This window comes from Enoplosus armatus, chromosome 7 (assembly GCF_043641665.1).
Source record: "Enoplosus armatus isolate fEnoArm2 chromosome 7, fEnoArm2.hap1, whole genome shotgun sequence".
In the NCBI taxonomy this organism is placed as follows: Eukaryota; Metazoa; Chordata; class Actinopteri; order Centrarchiformes; family Enoplosidae; genus Enoplosus; species Enoplosus armatus.
In genome coordinates, this window is record NC_092186.1 from 24,272,089 (window position 1) to 24,297,884 (window position 25,796).

General features: G+C 43.4%; 1 protein-coding gene across 1 annotated transcript in view; it reads left to right on the forward strand.

Annotated features, from left to right (window-relative positions):
- Positions 1 to 2,007: 2,007 nt before the first annotated feature.
- The window catches only part of bcar3 (BCAR3 adaptor protein, NSP family member), a 57,494-nt gene continuing 33,705 nt past the window's right edge, over positions 2,008 to 25,796 (forward strand). The window contains exons 1-4 of the mRNA XM_070908267.1: positions 2,008 to 2,097; positions 6,079 to 6,193; positions 22,372 to 22,567; positions 23,103 to 23,339. Coding sequence (XP_070764368.1) covers positions 2,008 to 2,097; positions 6,079 to 6,193; positions 22,372 to 22,567; positions 23,103 to 23,339 — 638 coding nt within the window. The remainder of the gene's footprint in view (positions 2,098 to 6,078; positions 6,194 to 22,371; positions 22,568 to 23,102; positions 23,340 to 25,796) is intronic.

A 25,796-nucleotide genomic window follows, 5' to 3' on the forward strand; every position in this document is an offset into this window, starting at 1 on the left:
TATGACAATATACGTACCATCAGAGAGTTCGCCATGTGGTTTGTATTGTGGCAGCTACCTCTTCAATATCTCTGGTTGTATTAGGCCACCATGGGCAACGTTTAAAATCAGTGAGCAGAACTGATTTACGGCAGTCGTGTATTTTGACGTGATTTTTGCATTAGTGTGATGAAGAACCATGATTTATCCTGCATTTAATTTGCTGGATTAGCCAAAAAAAAAACAAACATACCCGTCAGGTTATCCACATCCTGACAACAAATTGTCCATGCGCTTTGATTTAGGCGTATTTTCTTTTCATCGATCATAATGACAAAATGACGGAGAAGCTTCGTTCGGTCCAGAGAGAGGGACTTACCCTTTGCTCTGCTTTAACCGCCACACCTCTTCTATATTAATAGTCTGCCTTCGACAGATAGATCGTCATTTGGAAAAACACAGCATATACGTTTAAGAAACACTGCTATATCGGGGCCATATCCGGGCATATTTTAATGGATCAATGCCGACAAAAACTGTTCTCTACTGTGTTTTGTCCACCTCAGCCCGCTAGTGTCGCAGGTAAATTCAACCGGGCTCAAAAACACCTGATTGGGACGCATGCTACATTTTGCCTGCCAACTTAAGACACTAACAAGCGTTTTCTAAAGCGAGACAGTTTTTAACTCAGCAGATTTTCTCCACCAATTCTGTATATACTGTACTTACCAAGATTTACCTTGACATGTGTCATCATTTATTATTTTATCGCCTTGTGTTCCTGTGTGTGTGTGTGTGTGTGTGTGTATATATGTTGCTGTAGTGACAGCACAGTGTTTCTGGGTAAGAACGATTAGTGGTCGCAATCAGCAGGGGTGTTTGGGTGAAATCAGCTCTTATTCCCAATAACCGGCTCCAGTATTTGCTGAACATTCTGTTTTGTGGCTCTATCTTGACTGGCGGCAGAGACACGGAGTTCAAGTCTCCGTCTCAGTATCAGTCTTCTGTTAAGACTGAAACATCATCACCAAAGCGTCAGTAGTGTCGTTGCTAATCGCCCATTCGGCTGATAAAGGACCAGACTTGGCTACAGAGCTGCCTCGCTGTCAAAAATATTCTCTGTTTAGCACATACACACAGAAAGTCTGACATTTGAGAGACAAATACCAATTATTTAAATTTTTCTGCACTCGATTTTTGAAACAAAAATGTTTGCCATTCTTCACCAAATCCCTGACCTGCAGGATTGTAGACTGCAGTGTTTCTGACTAACATTGCCCTATTCTTCAGCTATTCTTAATGTTTACATTGGGCCGGGCTTACATTGAAATTGCCTGGTTTGAAATAGTGTTATTAATCGGCACTAAGTCTTCCTGTTAAAAGTATGCGTGAAAATGGGGGAAAAAAATAGATCCCCAACCAACTTCCACTCAGATTTTTAGAATTAAATCAACAAGCCTTCATCTTTCACCAGATATTTTTAGCAGTCTGGTCGTGTAGGAGAGGAGTTTGTCAACATCCTTGAAGTGTATCAAATGATGTCTGAAACGGCTTGGCTATTTTCAGTGGCTTTTAGCATCATTCATGACTTTCCAAAAGCCAGCTAATAGTAAACTGGCAGATTCCAGAGTCATTACTAGTGAAATGTCAACGAGCAATCTTAGTATTGTGTGTCTCAGATTTTTTTTAAATTAGATTACTTGTGTTAATTGCGCACAACACTGAATCTGCCATTGTGTGAGATTAAAGAATAAATATTTCACAATGTGTAGTCAACTTGTTTGGATTGTTTGGCCCACTAGTCATTGAAATTAAATTGATCTGGCGGGATTGCATTTTGCCGTGATTGTACCTTCATATGATTACATGTGACAAACAAGCTTGATGGATTGATGTAACTTTTCTGTGTTCCAGGTTCCATCTGAAAGAAGAAAGGAAGTGTGAGAGGCAGATTGTGTGTGTGTGTGTGTGTGTGTGTGTGTGTGTGTGTGTGTGCGTACATGCCTGTGTGCGTGTACATGTGTCACCATGAAGCACCAGTCGATCTCCCGATGGCTGAGCCAGCTGGGACTGCCGCAGTACTGCACAGCGCTGGAGCAGGAGTATGATGGTGTGGAGGTAACAGAACCCAGCAAACCCACCAGCATCTAGAGAGACATTTACTGAGAGAGCTATTGATTTATTATTACTATTTAGTAAACATCGGCTGAAAACAGGCTTGCCTTTTCCTGAGAAAACTCTTGAGGCAGCAGTAGACTAAACGTACCTACAAGGTCACAGGAACAAATCCCAAAACCTCCTGAGAACGTCTGGATGAGCATCTATCCTCCCCAGACATATTATGTAGGTGCTTAAACCATTGCAAACTGTTTCGAGGTGTTTAGTGCAGTGATTTTGAGACACTACAAACAACTGGCGGCCCCTGCGCTGCATTTTAAACTGGTTGAGTGCTGTTGAGTCAGAGATAGACAAGCCAGCCGCGACAGTTCAAAGCGCAGATGTTTGCCACGAGATTTAAGCGCTTAATATATTGTCAACATCTATGTCGTTGTCAGAACAGCCGCCATGTTTTCCAGTCAAACACATCCCAACGATTATCCACTGTGCACCCATATTGATGCTAGTAAGGCTCAAAGGAAAACAAGCGCTCACCAGAGGCTCTGTTGTTTACTATGAGAATTGATTATGTCGTCAACTAGCTACATATAAAGTAGCACATAAAAAATGGTCAATTTATCTAAATTAGAAAAAGCCCTGGTGGTTTGCAGACATGGTTTTGAGATGTCTGTCTCCAAGATTTCTGCCTCTAGCCCCAATACAATTGGGTGTAATGGGATTTATTTTGTGGTGCACAAAGCATTGCTGTGAACAATTTTCAACCAAAGAAATGGCTCCTATTGAGATTCAGCACATAAAACTGACACTATCTGACTTACTTAGGGGTAAGTAAAAAAAAAAAGAAAATCTTTTCTAAAGGGGATTTCAGTAAATGTTTGAAACCAATGTCGTGTAAGAAAATGTTTCTATTCTGGTAAAGCCAACTGTTGCTATTAAGAGTGTTTCCCACCGCAGCCTAATAAAGCAGCCTAATAAAACTTCATCACGGTCCCATTAGACTGAACTGACAGTGATGTGAGGGCTGCGTTTAACATCCAACCGTTAGCCAACCTCAATCGGAATGTTGAGATGAGATTGATCAGCCAGTGAGACGTGAATTATTCCATTACCTCCTGCTAATGTTTACCCAGGATGCATTGGTGTAATTAGAGGAGGCAGAATGGGGGAGAGGTGAAAGTGGAAAGACAAGACAAGACAGTTGTTCTAGTCTCGTTTAACCATGAAAGAGGTTAGACTGAAGGTGCTTTCTGAGCTTGAATCTACAACCAGTACATTTCACTGTGTGCTGAATGGAATTCCCTCAGTTCAGTCTCAATAAGTTGTCTTAAATCAATGCATGAAGCTGATGACTGGAGCCACTTTCAGTTATAGGGAGCGCAAGAACTAAGAATCGTACTCTAACCCTTCCTTGACCATCCTCCATGCATAATTAGCTCAGCTCAGCGCTGCTAACCTTTTTTCTGGATATTATCATAACGATGTGCAGCTCAGTGCCTCTTAGCCATCCAGGCTGCTCGTTAACACAACACACCGGCAAAACCAACACTGCTAACAGCTACATGCACACAGTGTCTGTCCAGAACTATGGGCTACAAAATGCTACGGATGCACCGGTGACGAGCCCAGAAAACAGTTTTGCATTTCAGTCTTTGTGTTTTCAATTAGCGATCGTATCCAAAAAAACGCAGTGTTGTTTGCGTAAATGGGGTGAATGTAGGATTAGGATTCTGCTGCAGCCCAACTTAGTGAGTTTGGCTTCGTTCACGTTGCAGGTGAAAGTTATGTCACATTCATTCATATGCAACTCTGCTCTGTTTCGTGTCAATGATAGCGTGAACGGAGAAAATCAGATTAAATCATGGATATCGTGAGCTTATTCGATTCATTTTAATATCAGAGTTTTTGATGTTGCCCTGCGCTGTCTGTACCACACTGCTCGGCCTTTTCACTCACAAGCACCTTCATCGTTGCAACAACATTCACGCGGGCAAAACCAACACTGACAGCCGCTGTGTCAACTCTCCAGGGGACTGGTATGAGAGTTCATATTGTTGTTCAGCTCTGCATGATCTGAAAGAGAAAGGGGAAAAAGGAAAACATGTCAACTCGCCGTTGGACACAGAGGGAGACGAGAGCGACAGAGGGAGGGGGAGATAGATTCTGAGATAGATTAGGCTTGTGATATGCCAGCCATGTCTTATACACACACACACACACACACACACACACACACACACACACACACACACCGTCAGAGTCATGGGGTGTGTGTTACTCGTGTTAACATCAGCAGAACTAATGTTGTGTCTTTTTCTTTAACCTGCTAACATGTTATTACTGAGCTGTCTAGGCACGTTCACCGCAGTGACTGTGTGTGTGTGTGTGTGTGTGTGTGTGTGTGTGTGTGCGCGCATGCTAATGTGTGCCTGTACTTCTGCAGTGTACATTTAAAAAAAAAACAAAAAAACTCTTAAACTGTTGAAACTTTTCTGCAACGTATGTGTGTATGTGTGTATGTGTGTGTCTGTGTGCACACATGTTTATGTATGTGAGTGGGTGACTTTGAGTGTGTGTGTGTGTGTGTGTGTGTGTGTGTGTGCATGTGTGCAATTGGCTGCTTTGGTATGCAGGTATGTGTGTGTGGTTGTGGATGTGTGTATAACTAAGCTGTACGTGACTAAGAGTGACGGTTATTTGATTGTGCACTGTTTCTGTATGAGTTTGCCATTTGAGTGTGTGTGTGTGTGTGTGTGTGTGTGTTTATTCATGGATTTGCCTACTGTATGTGTGTGTAGTCTAAATAGAGCAGTGTTTGTGATGAAGTAAGAGAATGGCCGTATTGTTGAGAAACCAAAACAACAAGGCCTTGGTTTGAGCTGGGAGCGTCCTGTGATGACACAGTGTGTGTCATCTACGTGTGTGTGTTTGTGTGTGTGTGTGTTTGTGTGCATGTGTTTGTACAGCGCCATTACTGTACAAGGTTGAGTTCTGGTTCAAAGACTTTGTGGCTCTCCCTCGCTGGACTATTTCAGGGGTAATTTACATTAATACCATAGTGAGGGCTGGGGTGAGGCAGGGGGTGTTTTTGTGTGTGTTTTAAGACAATGCTGTAATGACAGGAGCAGGATGAAGGGAGGAGACGGCACACTTTTGGAAGACAGGAGGTCACCGGCGGAGCCTCCAACCTGTCTAGACAAACTGTGTGCTTCTTAACTTCCACTGAGAGTTTGCCATTGTTTCGTATTAGCTGTGTGTGTTAAAAGCTCGACGTCGCTGCTTGTTTGTGATTGGCAGGCTAGTGTCCGGTTTGACCCCTACAGCACCTGAGCAGCACATTTTATGTCAAAATGAGACCCCTTCTTCTCAGTGCCATAAATCAGTCAATCTGCACACACTGCTTCAATCAGCCCAGCCTGCTCTCGTTGGTGGTGCTATGTATGCAAAGAAAGGAGGTGAAAACAGAGCAACAACACGGTACGGTCCAGTCTCTTTCTAAACCAGTGCACAAGGTTGAGCACCTCTCACAACAAAAATGAAATGGAGCAAAGTCAAGAAATGTGCGACACGGAGGAGGAGGCGAAGCAACCAGAGGGGAAGAAGAGGAAGAAAGATGTCTCTCTGTGTCAGGGCTCAGACTCTGTTGACTCTTCATAGCCTCGATCGCTTACCTGGCATGATTATAGCGTGTATAGCATATACAGTAAGAGCGGGTTTTATTTAGCAACTTTTAGGAATGCTACAAGGAAAAAGTGCGCTCCAAAGCAAATTCACAATGGGACCACGACGGCATGCACGTGGTCGTCATTTTCACCGCCTCTCAAATGAAAGTCCTTATGTTTTAGCCCAGCTTTGTGTTCACCAACTCGGTTGTTTACGACATATGACATTTCTAAACTGTTTATCAGATAAGCTCACGGGATGTTACCTAGAGCACCATCACTTCAGATGAACTTTTCACGTTTGTATTTTTATGTTTTCCAGGACCTGCTCCACCTCTCAGAGTATGACCTCTTGGAGCTCGGTGTCCACAATCACCTCCACCGCCTGCACCTTCTCACTTCTCTACGCCTCCTCCAGGAGCGAGAGAGGAGGAGAGGTACTCAAACACACATACAGTCACACACAGTTGACCTAACATTATCTTTCCTTATCTGCTCCATCAGGTTGTTGACTCTGGCTCCGCGTTTGAGTCTCCGAGTCTCTCTCCTTGTAAACCCCTGCGTAGCAGACGGAAAGACAGATAGCATTGGTGTCATGTAAAGACATGCTTACGCCTGGGGGGTCCGGTGGTGGGGAGGGGGTTGTCTGGCAGAGGACAATGCTGTGTCAGACACACACACACACACACAAATGTGAACACTTCCAAAGCTGTCAGTAAATAGGGAGAAGAGTGCTGAGGCCTGCAGTCCTGCTGGGTTTAATCACTCCTCGAAGTGTGTGTATGCATGCATGGATGTGTGTGTGTGTGTGTGTGTGTGTGTGTAGGTCTCTTTTGTAGCCGTGACTGACCGCTTTGTTTGCCCAGTTTCCCATGCATTATACTGTGAAATCTAACTGTTGTCTTGGTGACTGAGTCGTGCATGAGTCCAGTTTATACCAAGTGAAGACATTTATTTCAGTGAATCTTCTGATGCTAATATGTAACACGGGAACATTTGACATTGATTAAAGGCGTAAGTATGCTAGAAACAATATCAAAAGTGGTGTGTTTGCGCATGCAAAATATCCACTTTGCAAACAATGCACCACATTTTCTTCAATCTGCAGTGTGGACAAGTTCTCTTGGCTACACTAACTAAAGTCTTTCAGAATCCAGACTTTGTGAAGTTGATAAAGAAAGCAGGGACTATTAAAATCTCCTCTTAGTCCGCTTGCTAGCCCATCTGGAATGATGCCAAAAGTTAAGGTTTGTGCAAAATCAATTTTACTGCGGCTCATTTCCTCCGTAGCAGCGTAAAATGTTTTAAGAGGTCATAAAAATGTTGGAAGTCTCAGAAATCAGACATCAAAAGTTAAAATGGTAAAAGAAGAAAAATAAGCCCTGCAAGCCATTATTGGAGAGCTACTGTAGTATCACTATCATAGGTTTTGTCACTTCTTTTCCCCTCACAATAACACAGAAATGCCATGTTTTACTAAAGCGGTTGATTTACTGCTCATAACCTTAAACCCACCTAAAATATGAACTAGTTCCACCAAGCTACCAGGCTCAAGGGCAACACCGCCAAAACTCAATGAGGCAGCACAGAAGCCAAAAACATTTCAGATTTTCTGTCCAACAAGACAGAATAGTATGATATTTTAATGTATATGAAGTTATAATAAGAACATTCCATGGTTCAGTGCATTACACCCTGTGACATACCATCTAGACAGTTTTTCTTCGTTTTCAGGCATCTATGGAGGGCCAACATCCAAGTGTCTGCGGGCTAAATTAACTAAAAGTCAAAAGACATCATAAGAATAAAATTAAAACTTGTTTTCAAAATACATACAGTTAGCATGTGGAAAGTGACATTTCTGACCTGTCGGTGGTGCTAAATGCAAAGTCACCAAGGGACAAACGTGAATGTATATACTGTATATTTCAGGACAGCCCATCTGACAGTCATCGAGATGTTTGAGTCCGGAGCAAAGAAAAAACAAACGAAAAGATATTGCCACTTAAAGAGTCACATAGTTGTGTAGCTTATAAAGGAGTGAGATGTCACCATGCCACCGGCACCTTTTGACTGACAAGAGAGCTGTGAGTGACGAGTGAGTGACGACCGACATAAGACATAATGCAAAACAGGAGATGAGGGCTTCACAGACTACACTTTAAAAAGCATACATTTTCACATTCCTGAGATCACTCTGTGAACCGCTAGTGGAGCCCCCCCGGCCTGCAGGTTGAGGACCGTTGCTGAGGGTGAAACAGCCTCTAGTTGAAATCACTCAGTCACCAACTACTGTGGTATTATCTGTCTGCCTGGCAGCCTGCCACCCCTATCATTACCACAAAGGGCAGATTTGTTCAGCTAATGGTATCCTTCACACACACACACACACACACGCACACACACGCAGCATCCTCCAAAAATGCCAACTCAACGTTTGACCCAGATAAGAGCATTCCAGTGAGAGCACCTTCAGGATAAAGCACATGCATACTGACACACTGCATCCAGGCACATATTAATTTCATCATATTACTGTTTTTTTGGCTACAGTATATGATTACGTGGCTAGAATAAGAATGTGTGTGTGTGTGTGTGTGTGTGTGTGTGTGTGTGTGTGTGTGTGTGTGTGTGCCAGGTACTTTCCTTGTTGGCAGGAGAGAGGTAGAGATGCTCCAATTAGAACAATTAGAGGGTGAAATAGGAGGCATCAGCAACACACACACACGTGCACGCTCATATTGCACACATTTGAGGTGTTTTAGTTTCAGGTTATAGTTGCTGCTGTAGTGCTGAGGCTGTTCTGTGGCTATTCATTATGTTTAAAAAGTTAACTTCACTCTGGCTGTGTTCTTTTCTGTAACTTTATGTTGAAAATAGGGCAGTAATTTCAGGTTATTACGTATACGTGTTAGCGCTGAGGCTAAGTTGCAGCGTGCTGCTCGATTAAAAGGAATAAAAAGTCGTTTCGCTCTATCATCAGCGCCTACAAGGTAAACACCGAAGCACACGTAGGCACAGATGAAATCAATAAGAGTTTGATATCACTGCTCAAGTTTATTAGATCGTTGTAGTCGTCGTCGTCGTCGTCGTCTGAAAGCAGCACGGCACGTGTTTTCCTCTTGCAACCTCTAATTTGGATTGCGTGCTGTACATTTTGGAAGCCATGCACAATAACGCACACATCTGGCATGGATGGTTTAATTTAATAGAGCACCTGGCTCTGGAAGAAAAAAACAAACAAAAAAAAAAAAAAGCTTTTCTGTGCTTTTCTGCACACCAAACAGGTCAGAGTATAGAAAATGCATGGATTGCACAACGTCCATTCTCCAATAACCATCACTGAGCTCCCTCCACCGCCTAGACCCCATTCCAAACCCTTCCCCCAGACTGACGTGGTGACAGCAAGTCTGCTGTATGTGCAGACCCCTCCCTGCTAATGTATAAAAGCAAACGCTTAAGTCGCGCAAAGAGGATTATTATAAGGAGTAAAGTATTGGGCGAAGGCATTACTGCGCACATGGAAATATAATTTGCAAGGTCTGACGAAATGTTAAATAAGGCTGCGTCAAAATAGTCAAAGTGAAAGAGAGATACTGTATTGTAGGTCAGTACATAGTCATAGCGCCATGTGATTTTTGTCGAGATCACTGTCTTTGAATACAGTACCTTGGATGCTGCATATTCATATTAGGTTTGAGGAGTGTATCAGCAGCTTCCAGTCAAAAGAAATGGCAAAACTTTGAAAATGGCAGGGATGCTTTTAAATGGACTGACAGTAACTATAGTGTATGTTTAGCCATATCTGCTCCCCTACATGACCATAGCCTTTAGTGACACAAGTGTTTCATCTTGAACTCTCACCGCTGAGTCTTTGCCTTCATTCACGGAAATTGGATATTTAGCGTCTCGTTTTTACATGCCGAGCTCCTCCCGGATTCAGAAAGAAGCTTATTCACGTAACAATTCATGTGCTTGCGTTTTTTGCATTCATTCATTCATTCACACACGCCGCTTAACTCGCTGAGTTATACCAGCTGTTCTAGGGTCAGATCTGTTCTGTCCCTCCCTGAACTATATGAGCTGAGGAAGTGACTCATTGAATACCAGAACACACACACCGACAACACACTGCTATGCTGCGCCATGCTAAACATGGACTTTTACATTGTCCGTGTGTGTGTGAGAAATAGAGAGAGACAACAGGTGTTCATGCGGACAGTTTGTTTGCTTGTTTGTTTCCCCCCGGTGGACAGCGGTGTTGCCATGGTGACAGAATACTTGCAGTGGTCAGTTGGGAGTCAGTTAGTTTGTGGACCAAAGATAGAACTTTCACACTGACAATTACACACATTCATAGCCGTCGACCTACGTGAACTGTGAGCCAGTGAGCTGCTGGTGGTTCAGCACACATTAATTCCCTCATTTCCCTGCACCCACAACACACTTTAAACCAGTTCAGATTCCAGATGTGAATGTGCTAGCATTGTTCTATTCTGTTCTATTCTTTTCTGCTAGCTGGTGTGTCAGTGGCACAAAACATACTGCAACGCACAAGTTTGAGGAGGAAGCCGTATTTTTCTCCGAAGTTCGAGATTTAAGACATGGTGAACAATGTGTCAACAACTTTTTCCCTTCACTGTGATCAGTAACTGAAAAAATGACCCGGAGCGGCTCTGTGCAGATATATCACATTTCACGTCACGCTGACAATATCTACATAAACATAGACTGTAATTCTGTTGTCAGTGTTGTGCAGAGATTCGCGACCTTTACATGTTAGATCACTTATGTGTCATCCTAGCAAGGAGTACGGGCTGAACCAGAATAATCTCCCCTGTAAAGGTAACGTACCAATCAACATGACCTCGAGTTAATACTAAGTGTACTGTAAACATGTTCCTCTGTCTGTCGGTAACACCAACTGTGCAGTCAACATTATACTGTTATCTTTCATTATGTCAAAACAGGGAAGATCCAGTTCCCGAAGTTAGGCTGATCCAAGATAGGAATATCAAAAAAGAGAAATACTTGAGGAAAAAGTAAAGTTGGGACATTGTAGAGGCTATTTTCTCTTTTATAAAGTCTAAAAGAAATTGTGGCTAATATATATAATAATACATATATAGTATAATGCATATATAAGCCCAGAATCGCTTATATTGTCTTTTATCATCATGTGATTGTCAACAGCAACTGCACTTGATTACTAGTTTGTAAGGTACTGTACACCTAGCTAAAACTAATACAGTCTGATACAACAGTCCTGCAATAAATCCTGCCTTCATGAAGGTTAGATATAATGTTAGTGTCGATTCAAATTTATGGTCATTTTGCAGAATGTAGATTGGGGTGCTGTTGAACTGAACTGCATTATTCAGAGAGGTGTTTCTGTTATGTAGCCTGCCCTCACTGATATACAGTAAATGGGGGTTCGACTGCATTCGTTTTAGTACACTGGCATACACAATGTGTACGCAGGCAATCAAAAACATGCCAAAGAAAAATGCCAAGCTTCCCACCAATAATCCTCCAAGCTTTCCTACATTTTTGTTTTTGACAGTTCAGTCAGGCAGACCCGCCCCTTCCCGTTCCAATTAGAGAACTGTGACAAAGGTTGCAATAACGTAGTAACATTCGGTAACGTAGGGTTGAAGGTAGTGTTTCTACCTCGACCGTTACAGAAGTGATTCACGTGACTGTTTTCTGATCTGCTGCCACTATGGTTAAACTGTGGTTAGGTTCAGGCACAAAAAAAACTACTGCTGCTACTAGGAAGCTTTAAGAACATCGCGTTACCTCCGCCATTGCTTCTGAGAGACGGCGGCCATCTTTCCTACAGGAACCGAAAAAGGTCTTGTCAGATGAACCTAAACATATGTTGCTTTAGGCATTTTCAACAAATGACCAATGCTGTTCTTTTCTGGTGAGGACAGTCTCGCACAAGCAAGACAACTTGGGATGATAATTTAGGATAATAATGATAATGTATGTGTAGTATTGTACATGTACTCACTTTATAAAGACACTGAAGTAATTAAATGTAGTACTTCCTCACGATCGCTCTAGGCCGCTGCATGCTGCACCCTTCACAGATACATATTACGCAGGAGCTGCCATGAATCACGAGTGAGGCCCCCTGTCAAATTCTGCAGCATTTTTAAGGCTAATTAGAATAACTAACAATCTGTGGATCAACCGTTGATGTTCCACAGAAACCATGATTGCATAATATGCTTTGAAAGATTGAAAGAGGCTGTAACCAGAGGAATGAGGAGTGGCTTAAACATTTGAACTTCTCTGATCAGAAACACACACATGGGAACACAAGCTTGTGTGTGTGTGTGTGTGTGTGTGTGTGTGTGTGTATATACAGATCCATAAGGGAAACGAGATGCGAGGTGGATGGAATGAGGGGGAGAGAAGAAGGGAGAAAGGAGGAGAGGATGGAGAATGTTCATATCTTCCCACTGAGGAGTTACAGGAATGCCACACCACCTCTACAGGGAAGGGAACAGAAATGAAAGAACAAAACAAGTGCTGATACCAGTTGTAATAAACCAGTAATACTCGAATCCAATTATGTGCAGGTGTCATTTCCAGTAGGTGGAGAGCGATCTATTCAATGATGTGGGAAACAGTGGTGCCCTGAGGTGGATTGGTGGTCAGTGTTTGGAAATGAGTGACTCAGTGAGGCGCTGTGCCAACACGCTGCGCTGCCTGAGCGCCGATGTGCCAAAGCAGGGCTCGGCCCGAGGACTCACATTGACAGGAAGTTCAGGAAATGGCTGTTATGTATGGCATTCTCCGAACTCATTTTAAAAATGTGGCAAAAAGAAATAAAATATATATTTATATATATATATATATATATTTTGATCTGCTGGCTTTTCGGAAGTTGAAGATTATGCCTTGATCTTGGGGGCTTCCTGTGCAGGACAATTAAAGCAGCATAAATAGTATGGTAAATTCTCAGTGCAGGAAATGCCACTATGCAAGTGCAAGTCTACAAGGACACCCCATCATGTATTATCACTTATATATCTAGTGGCGATAGTATGATCCCATAACAAAAAAATAACTAACAGGACAGAGGGCCGAACAAACTGTAAAAATCCCACTGTGAGAACAAGGTGTCTTGTCCAAAGAGCACTTTTTGGAGGGGGCTCAGGTGATTCAGGAGATGATTACGGATTATACTTCTGACTCACTGCGCACCTTCCTGGAAATACCACCCTCACAAGCACACAAAGATGCCAAGAATGTCCACATGCCAATGTGAAATAGTACTGAGATTTACTCAGGAAAAAAAAGCTGAAATTCAGCTTCAGCTGGAAAAAGTTTTTTTTCTTACTTCCAAACAGTCCCTCCACCTCTTAGCTTGGCTTTGACATTCAGGCTGCGTTCCCTGCTCCCAGTGTTGGTTATTGTGAATAAGCCAAAAACGTTGTCATTTAATGATTAGATCACCATTACCTAATGCCTCAGAGCCTTTATATTGCATGGATGTAATTGACCACATGTTGTGCGGTTTGTTAGAAGTATGACTTTTAGACGTAGCGGTGACTCTGCCTTCTCTTAGTGACTAGTTTTGGACCTCTCCTGAACTGTCTGTGGTGAAAAGGAAGGACGCTTACAGCCTTAAACAGTGGTTCCCAAGCGGACTCCTCAGTGCACGGCCATATCTACGACCTGTGAAGGAAAACAATGATAAAAGATCCCATCTTGACCCCTGTTGGTGTCCTGACTCCTAGGTTGAGAACCACTGGCGTAACGTGGCATGGCACGCTATAACACCATTTTGTTTCGTTTTTCATAGTTTTGTGGATCATATTTGTTTCTTACGATGACGTGTTACTCGCTCGAGTTAATTGCTATGATCTGTGACAGCAAGGCAGGAAGCAGTCGCGGTCAGACAATTATACGGATTGTAAACAAACCGAATGTTTAAACCATATTAATCTAAACCGCTTATCTGGAAAGGAAAGCAAAAGCAGGCACACCAGAAACTCACAATGGCAGCAAGTATGGCGGGTCAAAGTCGAACGAGAGTCGAAAATCTAATGGATGTTGAATAGTTAGGTATAGAATAGATGTTTTGATATTGTCAATATGTTGCCTGCCCCGCTGCCCTGATCTTACTGTGTTGCCAAATGTTTGTGAATACTGTTTAAAGGAATAATATCTAAAACTAAAACGTGATATAAAAAATCTTCCTTTAATGCCATGAGGACATTTTGGCCTCCATGCACTTTAGTGGCTTTGTCAACTTGAACAAATGCAGTGTGAATAGCTCAAGATCAAAAGACCTACATGCATGTGGCAACATCTGTGTGTGTGTGTGTGTGTGTATGTGGGCCATCTGATCATCTCGGTTTTCATAGCGGCAGGATGGGCTCCATGTATTGTCTAAAAGGAAACACACACACACACACACACACATGCACACACATGCACGTGTCTGGGTGTTATCAACTCTAGACAATACAGAGGAACAGCAGGACAAAGACAGGAGAGAGCGTTGTCCTGAGGACCAGTCAGCACACACACACACTCAACATGACCTCATACCTGATGTAATGACACAAGTGGAGCTCTTCTACTTGTTTCATCTTCCTCACTAGATGAAATTGAGTCGTTTTTCAGCCCACATTCCTTCCATATTTGAAAGCTGGGTCGTAAGAACACTCCAAGTCGATTTTTAAACTCTGATGCTGAGCTGATTTATGTCAAGGCCAGCACTGAGTCAAGCAGTTAAACCTCACGAGTCTCGAGTGCGCCACAAGTCGCTCAAACATGTCACATCAGGCTGTTTTCTTTTCTCATCCCCTCTCTGCAAACAGCAACATCGGGTCACGTCTAAATCTTGTCTAAATAGCAGACCAGTTGGTGGTGTTGGTGTAAGAGGTCCCAAACAAAAAGACTTGGAGCATGAAATATGAGGCTATGCAGGAACACAGAGGAGAGGAGCAGGAGGGGGGAGGTGGAAGTGGAGGAGAGGAGGGCAGAGAGAGTTTTGTTCGGTGTTGGGGGGCAGGAGTCGGGGGGGGGGGGGGTTGCAAGAGACAACTCGGCTAAAAAAGAAAGAAAGAAAACTCCTCCCAAACACAGTAGAGCAGGAGGAGGGGCTGGGTGCTCGCAAATCACTCCCCAGAGAGAGAGAAAGAGGAGGGCAGGGCTTGTGATTGTGCAGCGCTACTTGTTGTTGCCTGTCTGAAGGAGCGTGAGTGTGTCGTCTTCCAGCCGGTCAGCCAGTCCAGCTACTCAGTCATTCAAACCAACTGTGAAATGAAATCATTTTGATAGTAAGTACACGAAACTGAAAAGGAAAAATAAGAGCAAAGGTCGGGAAAAAGGAGACGAGGTCACGCTGACAGGTAGGAGTGCAAAATCTGTGTATTTATGTGTGTGTGTGTGTGTGTGTGTGTGTGTCCATATACAGTAGGTGTGTGTCGGAATGTGTGCTTGTGGTTGGTGATAGCGGGGCAGACAGAGGTGAGACAGTTATCTTGATGGTCATCTTTTTCTCTGGGTGCAATTTTTTTTTGGGGGACTTTTCATCCTCTAAACTAAAAGTTCAAAATAGAACATTCTATTTTTTTCTCTCTCTCTCTGTGGCTTCTGTATGATTCACTACCCTCCCATGCCTTCTCCTCTTCTCTCAGCTTTCCGTCTCCCCATCCCCTTTTTTGGTTGAATTGTTTACGGCTTGCACTGAGTTAGATTTGCACCGGGACTTTTTGAGCAATAAGTTGCCATCCCTAGGCGCTGGGTGTGACTGTGGTTGCAGGGATTGGTGGCGCTAACTGTGGAAACCCCAGCAGGAAATGATCACATGAAATATGACAGATAAGATCGGGATCTTTCATCAAGATGTCTTCTTGTTTACTTGTTTTTGGACTAGGAGCTTGCTTGTTAAAGGTTTAGGTCAAGGTCATAGCTTTAATGTTTTATAAACCCTTATTCGTTTTGATACCGCTAATTTTCTTGCGACCGCTGCTCAGATTGAAACTCTGACCTTTCCGTCATGACAACACGTCTTCAAACAGCAAGCCACCCACGCGATGACGACAGAGGCAGACATATATGTGTGTGTGTGTGTGTGTGTGTGTGCATGCAGCAGGTTGTTTCAGACATTAGTCAGTGTTGTGTCTGAGCCCTGCAGTGGCGTTTACCTGAGCAAATGAGATTGGATGAGAGCTTTTTTAATGACTGCTGAAATGTGTCTGTGTCAGATTCACGGAGCTCAGCTTTAACTCTGCGATGGTCGTGTACTGTGTAGTGGCAGTGTATGTGTGTGTGTGTGTGTGTGTGTGTGTGTGTGTGTGTGTGTGGTATTCCCACCAGCCATCAACACCATGTGACCGGTGGTCTTCACAAGGCCTGACTGACAGACTGACTGCAGAGCTTGTGCAGCACCACTTTGTGCAGCTTTTCTACATTTCAGAGGGAAATATGGCACTTTTCACCTGATGCCCATATAGCCACTAGTTCATTTGCAGATAATGATTTTACATAGTACAAAATATACAATAAGCACATAGAAAAGGATGCAGATTAAACCATCCAGCAGTATACTGAATAAAGTAGTAGGTACACTTTTGTAGCACCATTTGGATCCACTGCAACATCATCAGCATCAATAATGTAACACTCTGAAAGGGGCATTGGTGCATTTGCTTTCAATACATGAAGCCGAAATCTGCAACTTGTTTTTTGTTGAGGGAATAGTACAATGTTTTGAGAAATGCATTCGTTTGCTTTCACGTCAAAGTTAGATGGGAAGATAAATACTGTTCTCGTGTGTGCGCTAAATATAAAGCTAGAGCCAGGAGATGGGTAGTTTAGCTTAACATAAAAGCTGGAAACATGGGGACACGGCTGGCCTGGCTCTATTCAAAATAAAAATCCACCTACCAAAAGCTCATCAATTAACATGCTATATCCTGTTTGTGCAATCAATACCAGAACTAAGATGTAAAACATGACAATTTGTGGTTTCACAAAGAATTATGTGCTGGGACTGTTTCTTGGCCAGGCCGGCGACTTCCTGGAGTCTTATTATCAGCTGACCACCTGCCGGCCCCAGCTTCATATTTAGCGCACAGATAAAAGAGCGGTGTTGATCTTCTCACCTAACTCTCGATAAGAAAGCAAATAAGCGTATATCCCAAAAAGCCAAACTTTTTCCTGTGAGGATTGTATTTATTGTCGTTTGCACGATGGAGTGTTGTTAGACCTCAAGACTGACGCACTTAACCACAAGTGGACTCGTACTCGTTGGTATCTATGTCATCGCATACTAATCTAGCATGTTATAACTGCAACATGCATTTTATAACTTTCGCAGTGCATTCGTTAATTTGTTGGTCAAGGGCATTTTAATTGCGGCTAGAAGGCTTGTTACACACAAAAGACTGGCTGAGATGACGCCTCAAGCACAACTCTGGATGCTCCGCCGTCTTTGATGCAGCTGGAAAAATCGTTTTATAAATTCAACACGTTTAGATTTCGCTGTGAAGACGTCTGCACTTATACATTAGCAACCTTTTGAGTGCAGGACTTCTGCTTCGAATGGACGTGCTACGTAGTGCTACATTTGTTTTTACTTAATTGAGGAACTAAATGCTTCTTCCACCGCTGACTGACTCACTGACACTCACAGTGTGGTGATCAGTGACTGTACATGGACAACACATTTTTTTTTCCCCCCTCACACTGTCCGTCTCTACATTTTGCCATAGAGATATGAAATGAGCACACACACTGAGGCCGGGTGTGTGTGTTTGTGTGTGTGTGAGAGAGAGAGAGAGAGAGAGAGAGAGAGATTCGGTAGTATTAAGTATTAAATGGCAGATACTGCTGCGGGATTTAATAGCAGCCTCATTAATATGTTGCACACATATTTCACACGCACACACACACTGAAGAGCGCAGTAGGACACCTCTCTCTCTCTCTCTCTCTCTCTCTCTCTCTCTCTCTCTCTCTCTTTAACAAAGGCTGGCTCTAAACAGCGGTCATGTGACAGTTGTTCCCATTGTTCACTTCTGGCCAGGGGTGGTTTTGCTAATGCACTGTTGTGTGTGTGTGTGTGTGTGTGTGTGTTTGTGTGTATGCATGCCCTAGCAGGAAGACACTTTAAGCCCGCTAGAGGAAACTCCTCATTCCCAACCATGTTGGTGTTGTCCTCACTGTTGAGACCAGTAGTGCAACATGTGATAGTTGAGGTTTAAACTCCGTTTCATGTATAATTCATATTATTGTGTATCGAGTGCGTTTTTTTAATCTCATCTCATTTTGTATTATGTAAACCAGAGGACTTCTGTCAAGCCTGAGTTCCATGCTAGTGAATGAAATGGGACTAGAGAGATGGGGAGAGAGCTTACCGTCAAAACATTAAACAGGAAACTTGTGGCCTTCAAACCTGTGAGACAGAATTATAGAAAGAATGAGAGAGATGGTGAAGTGGAGGAAGCGAGCGAGAGAGAGGGATACTCGTTTTATTGCTAGTAATCCTTTATAATGAGCCGCCTGCTGTCTAAATGTTTACACTCCCGTTTCCTCTTCCTGTTAATCTGCACTTGTTTCCCACCCAAGGCCTTGTGTGTGTGTGTGTGTGTGTGAGTGTGTGCTGGTGTTCCCAACCCAAGGCCTCCGCTGGTGTTGGTGACAAAGCAAACCTCACTTCAGAATATTTTGTCTATACCACGGTCAAGGAAAATACATCTGATTGGTTGCCAGGTGTCCATTAAAATGTTAGTAGGTGAAGCCACTGGTTCCTGGAGTATTTCCCCACTGTGAATTCTCATTTCAGAGTTTTCTTTTAATGATAGGATGAATGAAGCCTGGTTCCAGACCTCTAAATTTCTGTCCATTAGAGTCCTTTTCATGTGCCAGAGGTAGCAAAATGATGTCACAGAAAATTGCAACAACTGTCGGTGAGATTGACGCAGCTACACAGATTTTTCTTGGTCGATTTAACAAAAAGAACAAGCAACAGGATAAGGTCAACAGTTCCTACCGCATCTCCTGTGCCGACTGAAGATGACGTTGGTACAACGCCAGACACCACTCATGGGTTAGAGCAAAAAACATCCCAGCCCAGACTCAAACATTAGAAGTAATTCAGTCTGATTATCAGGTTATCCTCCGTCTCCCTCGACATAGAAACGTGGGGGTTCGTTGAGTAATGTAAGGATGTAACTATAGGTTAATGTCATGTCCATCAGTTTGAATAAGATCAAGTTTGTTTCTGACTTTCTAATCAAAGCACCTGATGTTTTCTAATGCAGCCGCTCGTCTTTTGCGCTGGCGATCGACATGGGAGAGGTTCATGCCCATCCAAACCTCAAAGTGCTCCATCTTTTATATATCTAACGCGGGCTGCGCGGAAAATGACGGAAAATAACCCTGGACGACAAAATAACTCTCATTTCTCTAACTCTACGTGAGCAGCTCTCAATCATAGTTCCAGTCAACTGCCATTCTAAATCATTACTGAATGAAGGTTATGTTAAATGTCACGTAACCGCAGCAACAATACTCATGTTTCACGCCAGGTTACCACTGTGGAAACTGACCTAAACATGGGTTAAAGTGACCACAAACTAACCTTAAATAGTGGATGAGCGTTTAAAAACAGCTTCCCTTTTCATTCCTTGGTAAATGGCGATGGCATGTGTGATAATGTCCCAATATAGAAAATAATGGACTTGGTGTAGGAAATGCCAATGCTCCCCCTTTCCCTGTGTGTGTGTGCGTGTGTGTGTGTGTGTGTGTGTGTGTGTGTGTGCGCACGTTACAGGGCGATGTAGCCGGTGGCAGAACAGCTGTAGGGAGGAGAGGATGAGGCAGGGAGAGAGAAAGAGTTAAAAGTCTACTGTTACGAGAGGTGGAAGGACAAAGGACAGAGAGAAGGTGACGAAGTGAGGAAGCAACAAAAAAAAAAAAGGCTGACATCATGATGGGCAGACAGAAGGAGGGAGGGGGAGGGGGGGGGGGTGGGCACGAGATTAAAAGAGAAAGGGAAAGATGGATGAGTAGGGATGGAGTCAAAAGGGGAGAGCAGTGATTTGAATAAGGCAGAGAAGGGAAATAAACAGGAGTAGATGGGGAAGGTGGAGGGAGATAGATGGATAGACAGAAGGAGGGATGTTGAACACCTTCACTTCATGTTGCAATGACCTCGTAGCACGAATCATTTATTTATAAGATGAACTGACGAAGTATTCATGTGCGTAAGTGCCGTGTGTCTGTGTTTTCACTCAGTGAGAGTCGGTCCTTTCTCCTCTGCAGGGGAGGGTGTGTGTCTGGCAGATGGTCAGGGCCACACACACACACACACACACACACACACACACACACGCACACAGCTGACCCTCCCTGAGGGTCTTATAATAGGTCCTCCTCCTGTAGTCGTTCTGCCCCTCAGAGGAATCCACTCTCTGACCCAGCATGCCTTAGCAGGACTTTTACAGTGTGTTTGTGTGTGTGTGTGTGTGTGTGTGTGTGTGTGTGTATAAACTTTACTTGTCATGCTGAAAAGTCTTGAGCTGGCCAGCTGTTCCTTCCCTTAAACCCGTATTTGCATTTTTATTGACATTCATCATCACAAGCTGGTGACTCAGAGACCCACTGCTAAAGTTGGATTTGTAAAGCTCTTTGTAACTTGTTTTTGTTGTTTTTTTGTTTTTTTTTTATTAACCAAAAAGAGCAAAACATGTACAAAACATTGAGGTTGCAGACCTCTGAATTTCATTTGTTGCTTTCGCCAGTTGAAACGACAAACCTTACTGGCAGCTGTAGCTGATGAACAGTCGTCCAAAGGAAAACTTTGCTCTTGATTGGTTAGCATGCTCTTTGTTTCTCGGACAAAGAAACACCGCTCTCAAATAATCAAGTGTGTTTTTGCCGTTCCACAGTCTTTCCTTGTGAAACAATGTCATACAGTGGACTTTTTGGTGAAACTATCTAGTCACTTGATTTGATAAAATGCTATCAAACCTCAACCCCTACCCCCCTGCACACAGGGAATCAGCATGCATCTTTTAACACATGGGACTGTGTTCTGCATATCTTGCAATACGGTTTTCTGTTATCCAGTTAAGCGCAGAGCTGGCTTCATGACATATTTAGTTTAGTTCAGCGCAATAGAAGCCGGGGAAACAATTACCCTGGCTCCATGAAAGGGGGGGGGGGGGGGGGGACTTTTAACAAATGCAAAAAAGTGGTGGAGGCTAGCTAGCTCTGTGGTCTCAGTCTTTGTGCTAAGCTAGGCTAAACTGGTCCCGGACAGTCTCAGCAAACTCCAGGCAAGTCTTATGGGTAGTCTTATTATCGTGGTACACAAGTTGTTTCTTCAGTTCAATGACTTGCTTACACTCTCCACACTCTGCTGATGTTTGACAGGACTAATGAAATTCAACTTCATCAACTAAGGGAAAAACGACATTTGCACTAACTAAGAAGACCGCGGTGATACAAACTCACAACTTCAAACGGTACGTCTCTGTCAGGGCTGACTGCATCTGGTAAGACTACTGCAGTGCCAAGCCCCACAGTTTCCTCTGCAGCCTGCTGTCTCTGATCATAATCAGGTTGTCCAAACAGAGACACAATAACAAACACCAGCATAGTTGTTCCGGTCCGATTCTCGAGCTTGACGAGATTAGAAATAGGGAGGGTTTGTGGAATCTCGCAACATCCAGTCTGCCAACGTGTCTGTCAGCCGATGGTATTTTAGTTTGCGCAGTATGACTGACGGATGCATGGTGAGTGATTCAGAGCAGGTCATATCATGCTGTCCAGCCATCGTCACACGGCAGGGGAATTTGTCAAGAACCTGTCCGGTGTTCTCCATCACTGCCAACCTATCTGTCCCGCTTCGTCTCTGTGTAATTATATCTGCTTGTCTGTCAAGGGACAAGATCTACCCAATGAAATTGTATGCAGTGTTGCTTTTTTTTTTTTTATTTTTTTTTTTTTAGACTTTTTGAAAGGTCAGGAGTAGTAAGACTTTTTAAGCATTCTCTAATAGTATGACATTCAGAGTTTGTTGATAAAATGTTGTCTTGTTGATGAATTGCTGTCAGGCATGTGGGGTAACCCTAACCTAACCTAATCCTTAAATGAGATATTCATTTGATCGCAAAACAACAACATAAAGTGCATTGGCAGGTCTTCTGTGCGAGTGTTACTTAGCTGAAGCTGCCGGTGTAATGTTATGTAACAACAAGCTTTATTTCCCTCCGGGCAATGTGTTAGTGTGTATGTCTCGTATGCACGATGATGTGAGCGTATCGGTGGCGGTGGTGGGGACACCTGTCTTACTGTCTCTCTTCATGTGTGTATCATGTATCATAATAGTTCATCTCAGTTAGTATCGTACGTCAGTGTGCGTTTGTGTGTTTCAGATCACATGCCTTTACAGAGTATTGCAGCTCATCCTTCTGTCTTGTGTTACCATGGTTACATAACTGTTACCCTGGTTTTTCTCACCTAAATAGAAATCTATATATGCACAGTAATTTGTCTGAAATTGAAAGTGCTGGTAAAATATTCAGGATTCAGGTCCTCTGTGTCTGACTTTGCATTTCTGTGTGTGTTCCTTTCCAGAGTTGAGGATGATGGCGGAGGGGCGTTTTGCCAGTCTGCCCAGGTCCCTCCATGCGCACCACACCCTGGGAGGAGGTACTGCACACCCTGGAGTCCCCTCCAACTCCCTCGGCGTCCCCAGCAGCAGCACCTGCTCCTCCAGGAGGCTCCAGGCCTCCCTTGCCTCCTCCATGGACCTCCACAGCTCCAGAGCTGGGTGAGTTTGGGTGACCGACAGTGGCTCACAGCACAATAAGAAATGGCCTTCAGTTAAACAAGCCTATGTACTGTGTGCTAGGATTTCTCTCCAGTATACTGTCTTTTCTGTGAGGCAGATCAGATTCTAAGAAATTAAAGATAGCGGTTTAACCAAATACTTGTACATTTTGTTCATTAATAAGCTGGCGATGACAAAACAATTTGGTTCCCAAGAAAAGTCAAAAATGATCATCTACTTCTTCTCTATTCTTTGGTGTTGCTTCAACAAACCATAATTTAAACTCCAAAGCCCCAAACCTTCCAAAAATACCGAATATGTCAGGCTGAATTAGAGAACAATATCTATAAGACGATACACAAGACATCAACTATTTCCATTTGATGTTTAGTAGACATAAACATAGCATGTAAGTATGACAGTCTGTGTACAGTAAGCTAAGCAGCATCAAAAGCTTCAGCGTTGGAACAAGTCGATACAGACTATAAATGTGATGCTGTCAAAGTGTCAAACCTTCCCTTGTCCCTCCCCCCAGTCTCCCTCAGGGCAGCAGCCTATCAGAACAGCCCGCTGCTGCCTACCAGCCAATCTCCATTCATGGAACTCTGCCTCGACGCAAGAGGGGGGGGGCCAACCTCACCCATGGAAACTACACCTGGGACCCCAGAGCCAATCACACGCAGCCGATACTTTGTGGGAACACGTCACTGACTCATCAACCCATGACCTTTCCGCTGGTCCAGAATATCATTGATGACTTTCATGGTTACAGGTAAACACACGTATAAACACAAATGAAAATGCTTGTTTCATTTTTAGACAATACACGCAAATATTTACGATTTCTGTCCGTGCACGTAAAGACGGACGACTCGTCTCCACTTCCTCCCGCTGTACAAAAATGAAGCCAAAATATCCCGCACGTAGGCGCTGCCATCTTGCCAGAGTCAGAGTCAAGGTCCCGGCCACGCACCTGCACCATCCAATTGCGAGCGCGACACAGTCAGTCACATTTGGGCGTAGTGGTAGCCTAGTGGCCTAGAAGCGTAATTGCAACGCTGGTTTGATTCCAGCCAGGGACCTTTGTTTCACATCATCACATCATCATTTTCCCTATGTTTTCTCAACTATCTCTATCAATAAAGGCACAAGTGCCCCCCAAAAAAGTAAAAATACATGGAAATGTCCATAGAAACTTAGTGTCCATAGAGTAGGGTTTTTGTTGCTGTTGTTGAGACTTTGGATCTGCTGTGAAACTATGCTGATGTCTTTTGTGAAGCAAGTTACAAACTTTTGAGGACTTTTTGAGTATTAATACTCAAAAGATATATATTTTGGCGGAGCATTTCTTTAAAGACATACTTTGTCAGTCTGAGTATTATTTTGTCACTCGCCAAGCTCTGGAGGAGAGACTTTATTTATTCCAACTGTTCTCTGTTCCTCTAAAGAGGAGTTGGATGGAGAAAGGTGAGTCTGCAAAGAGCCCTGAGGGGGGGTGTAGCAGTTAGCTCAACTTCAGAGGGAACACACACACACACCTCATCCCTCATCGTGTCCTCCCATCTTTCTATCTTTAGTGTAGAGTTACAACAGACTGTATCTGATGTAGCCAGCTTTGTGTGTGTGCGTGTGTGTGTGTGTGTGTGTGTGTGGCTGGGGGCGCGCGAGTGTAGTCCCTAGCAGTCGGGTTACCTTTGTAGGTCAGGGTGTGGCAAGACAGATCACAGATTACTCTGTGAACTCTTTGTCTACTCTGGCCATCTTTCTGCCTCCATAGTGGATACATTTCATGCACTGCTGACATACAAGCAGGACAATTTGTCCAGGTCAAATTCAACCTGTGCAGGTGGCTAAATAATGAACAGCATCATACTCCTGCTCAGTGAGCGCAACATGGGCATCATATCAGCAAAACAAGATGAGGTTTAAGCGTGTTTCTTAGTTCCTTAGTGTCACTTCTGTGAATGACTGCAGTGAGTTGAAAGTGACATCAAAATGCACCACCTGAAAAAGAGACATCATTCTGTAGCTGGGTATTTTTCTGGCAGGTTGGTGGTGTTCTTCATAATCAGCTAATGTCGGCCTTACTTCAAGCTGTCCGACGATCAGAGAACGACACTTGGCAATAATTGAATTAACCTACTATTGGCCTCACAGCTTCAGAGGAAACTATTATATATGTGAGTGACAGCGTTAGACACAATTCTCTCTGCGTCCACAGTTATTTGATATCTTGTGTTTGATTCACGTGTGTTAACTCACTGACAATCAACTTATTGGTCCTAAATGCTGCGTGTCCATTAACTGTAATTTCACAAGGCAAATCGTCATTCACATAGAAATATTTTGACTCAAACATCTCAGGAAATGTCCCCCCCCCCCCGTGGTTATAAGTAAGCGTGATTAAAATGTTCTGCACATTGTGATTTAGTAAAGAAAGATTAAATATACACTTTCTGATGTTGAACCAGCAGCGTTTACAAATGTCCAAACTCCACATAGTTCACAGTTTTCTATAAAAAGATAAAGGAGTGTATATCTCTAAGGAATGTAACCACCGGGCCAGTCGGTCTTGACTTTCCATTGCTCATGCTGTCAGCTGACCTATGACCCCCCGACCTTATGTTGCACTAGCTTCTGATTGGTCAGTCTGTTCTTTCTGTTGACCTTCTGCGGGCGGCCCAGCAGACCACCACGAGAGGAGGAGGGGGAGGAAGAGGGAGACAGCAGAAAGAAAGCGTGGAGAGGAGAGCAGGGCAATGAGAGGGATGAGAGGGAGTGCAGCAGAGTTGGACAGTGACAGACTGTTGACACACGTCAGTTAAAACCCTTCTGAATTCCCCATTTATTTTTTCCTTTATTTTAGATCAAATCAGACCCATAGCTTAAACCAATTACTTAAAACAGTAGTTGCCTGTTTTTTTATGCTATAAAAAAATCTTTAAAACTGCATGGATGATATTAATAAACTCAAAATCCAAACATGCTCATGTACCTGATGATTTATTGCTCGAGCAACAACGCTGACAAACTGAGGGAGAAAGACAGGTTTTGATAGAGGGATGTTTTAGTGCTGCAAGTAAAAGGGAGGATGCAAGATGAAGAGGTAAGGGGTCAACAGAGACTCACCTCCAGACTTTCAAAAAAACAAAATGGAATTTCCATTTAAAGCAAACTGTGAGCAGCACGTTTCTATTTGTGCTGTAGTAACATATTTAAAAATGTCACG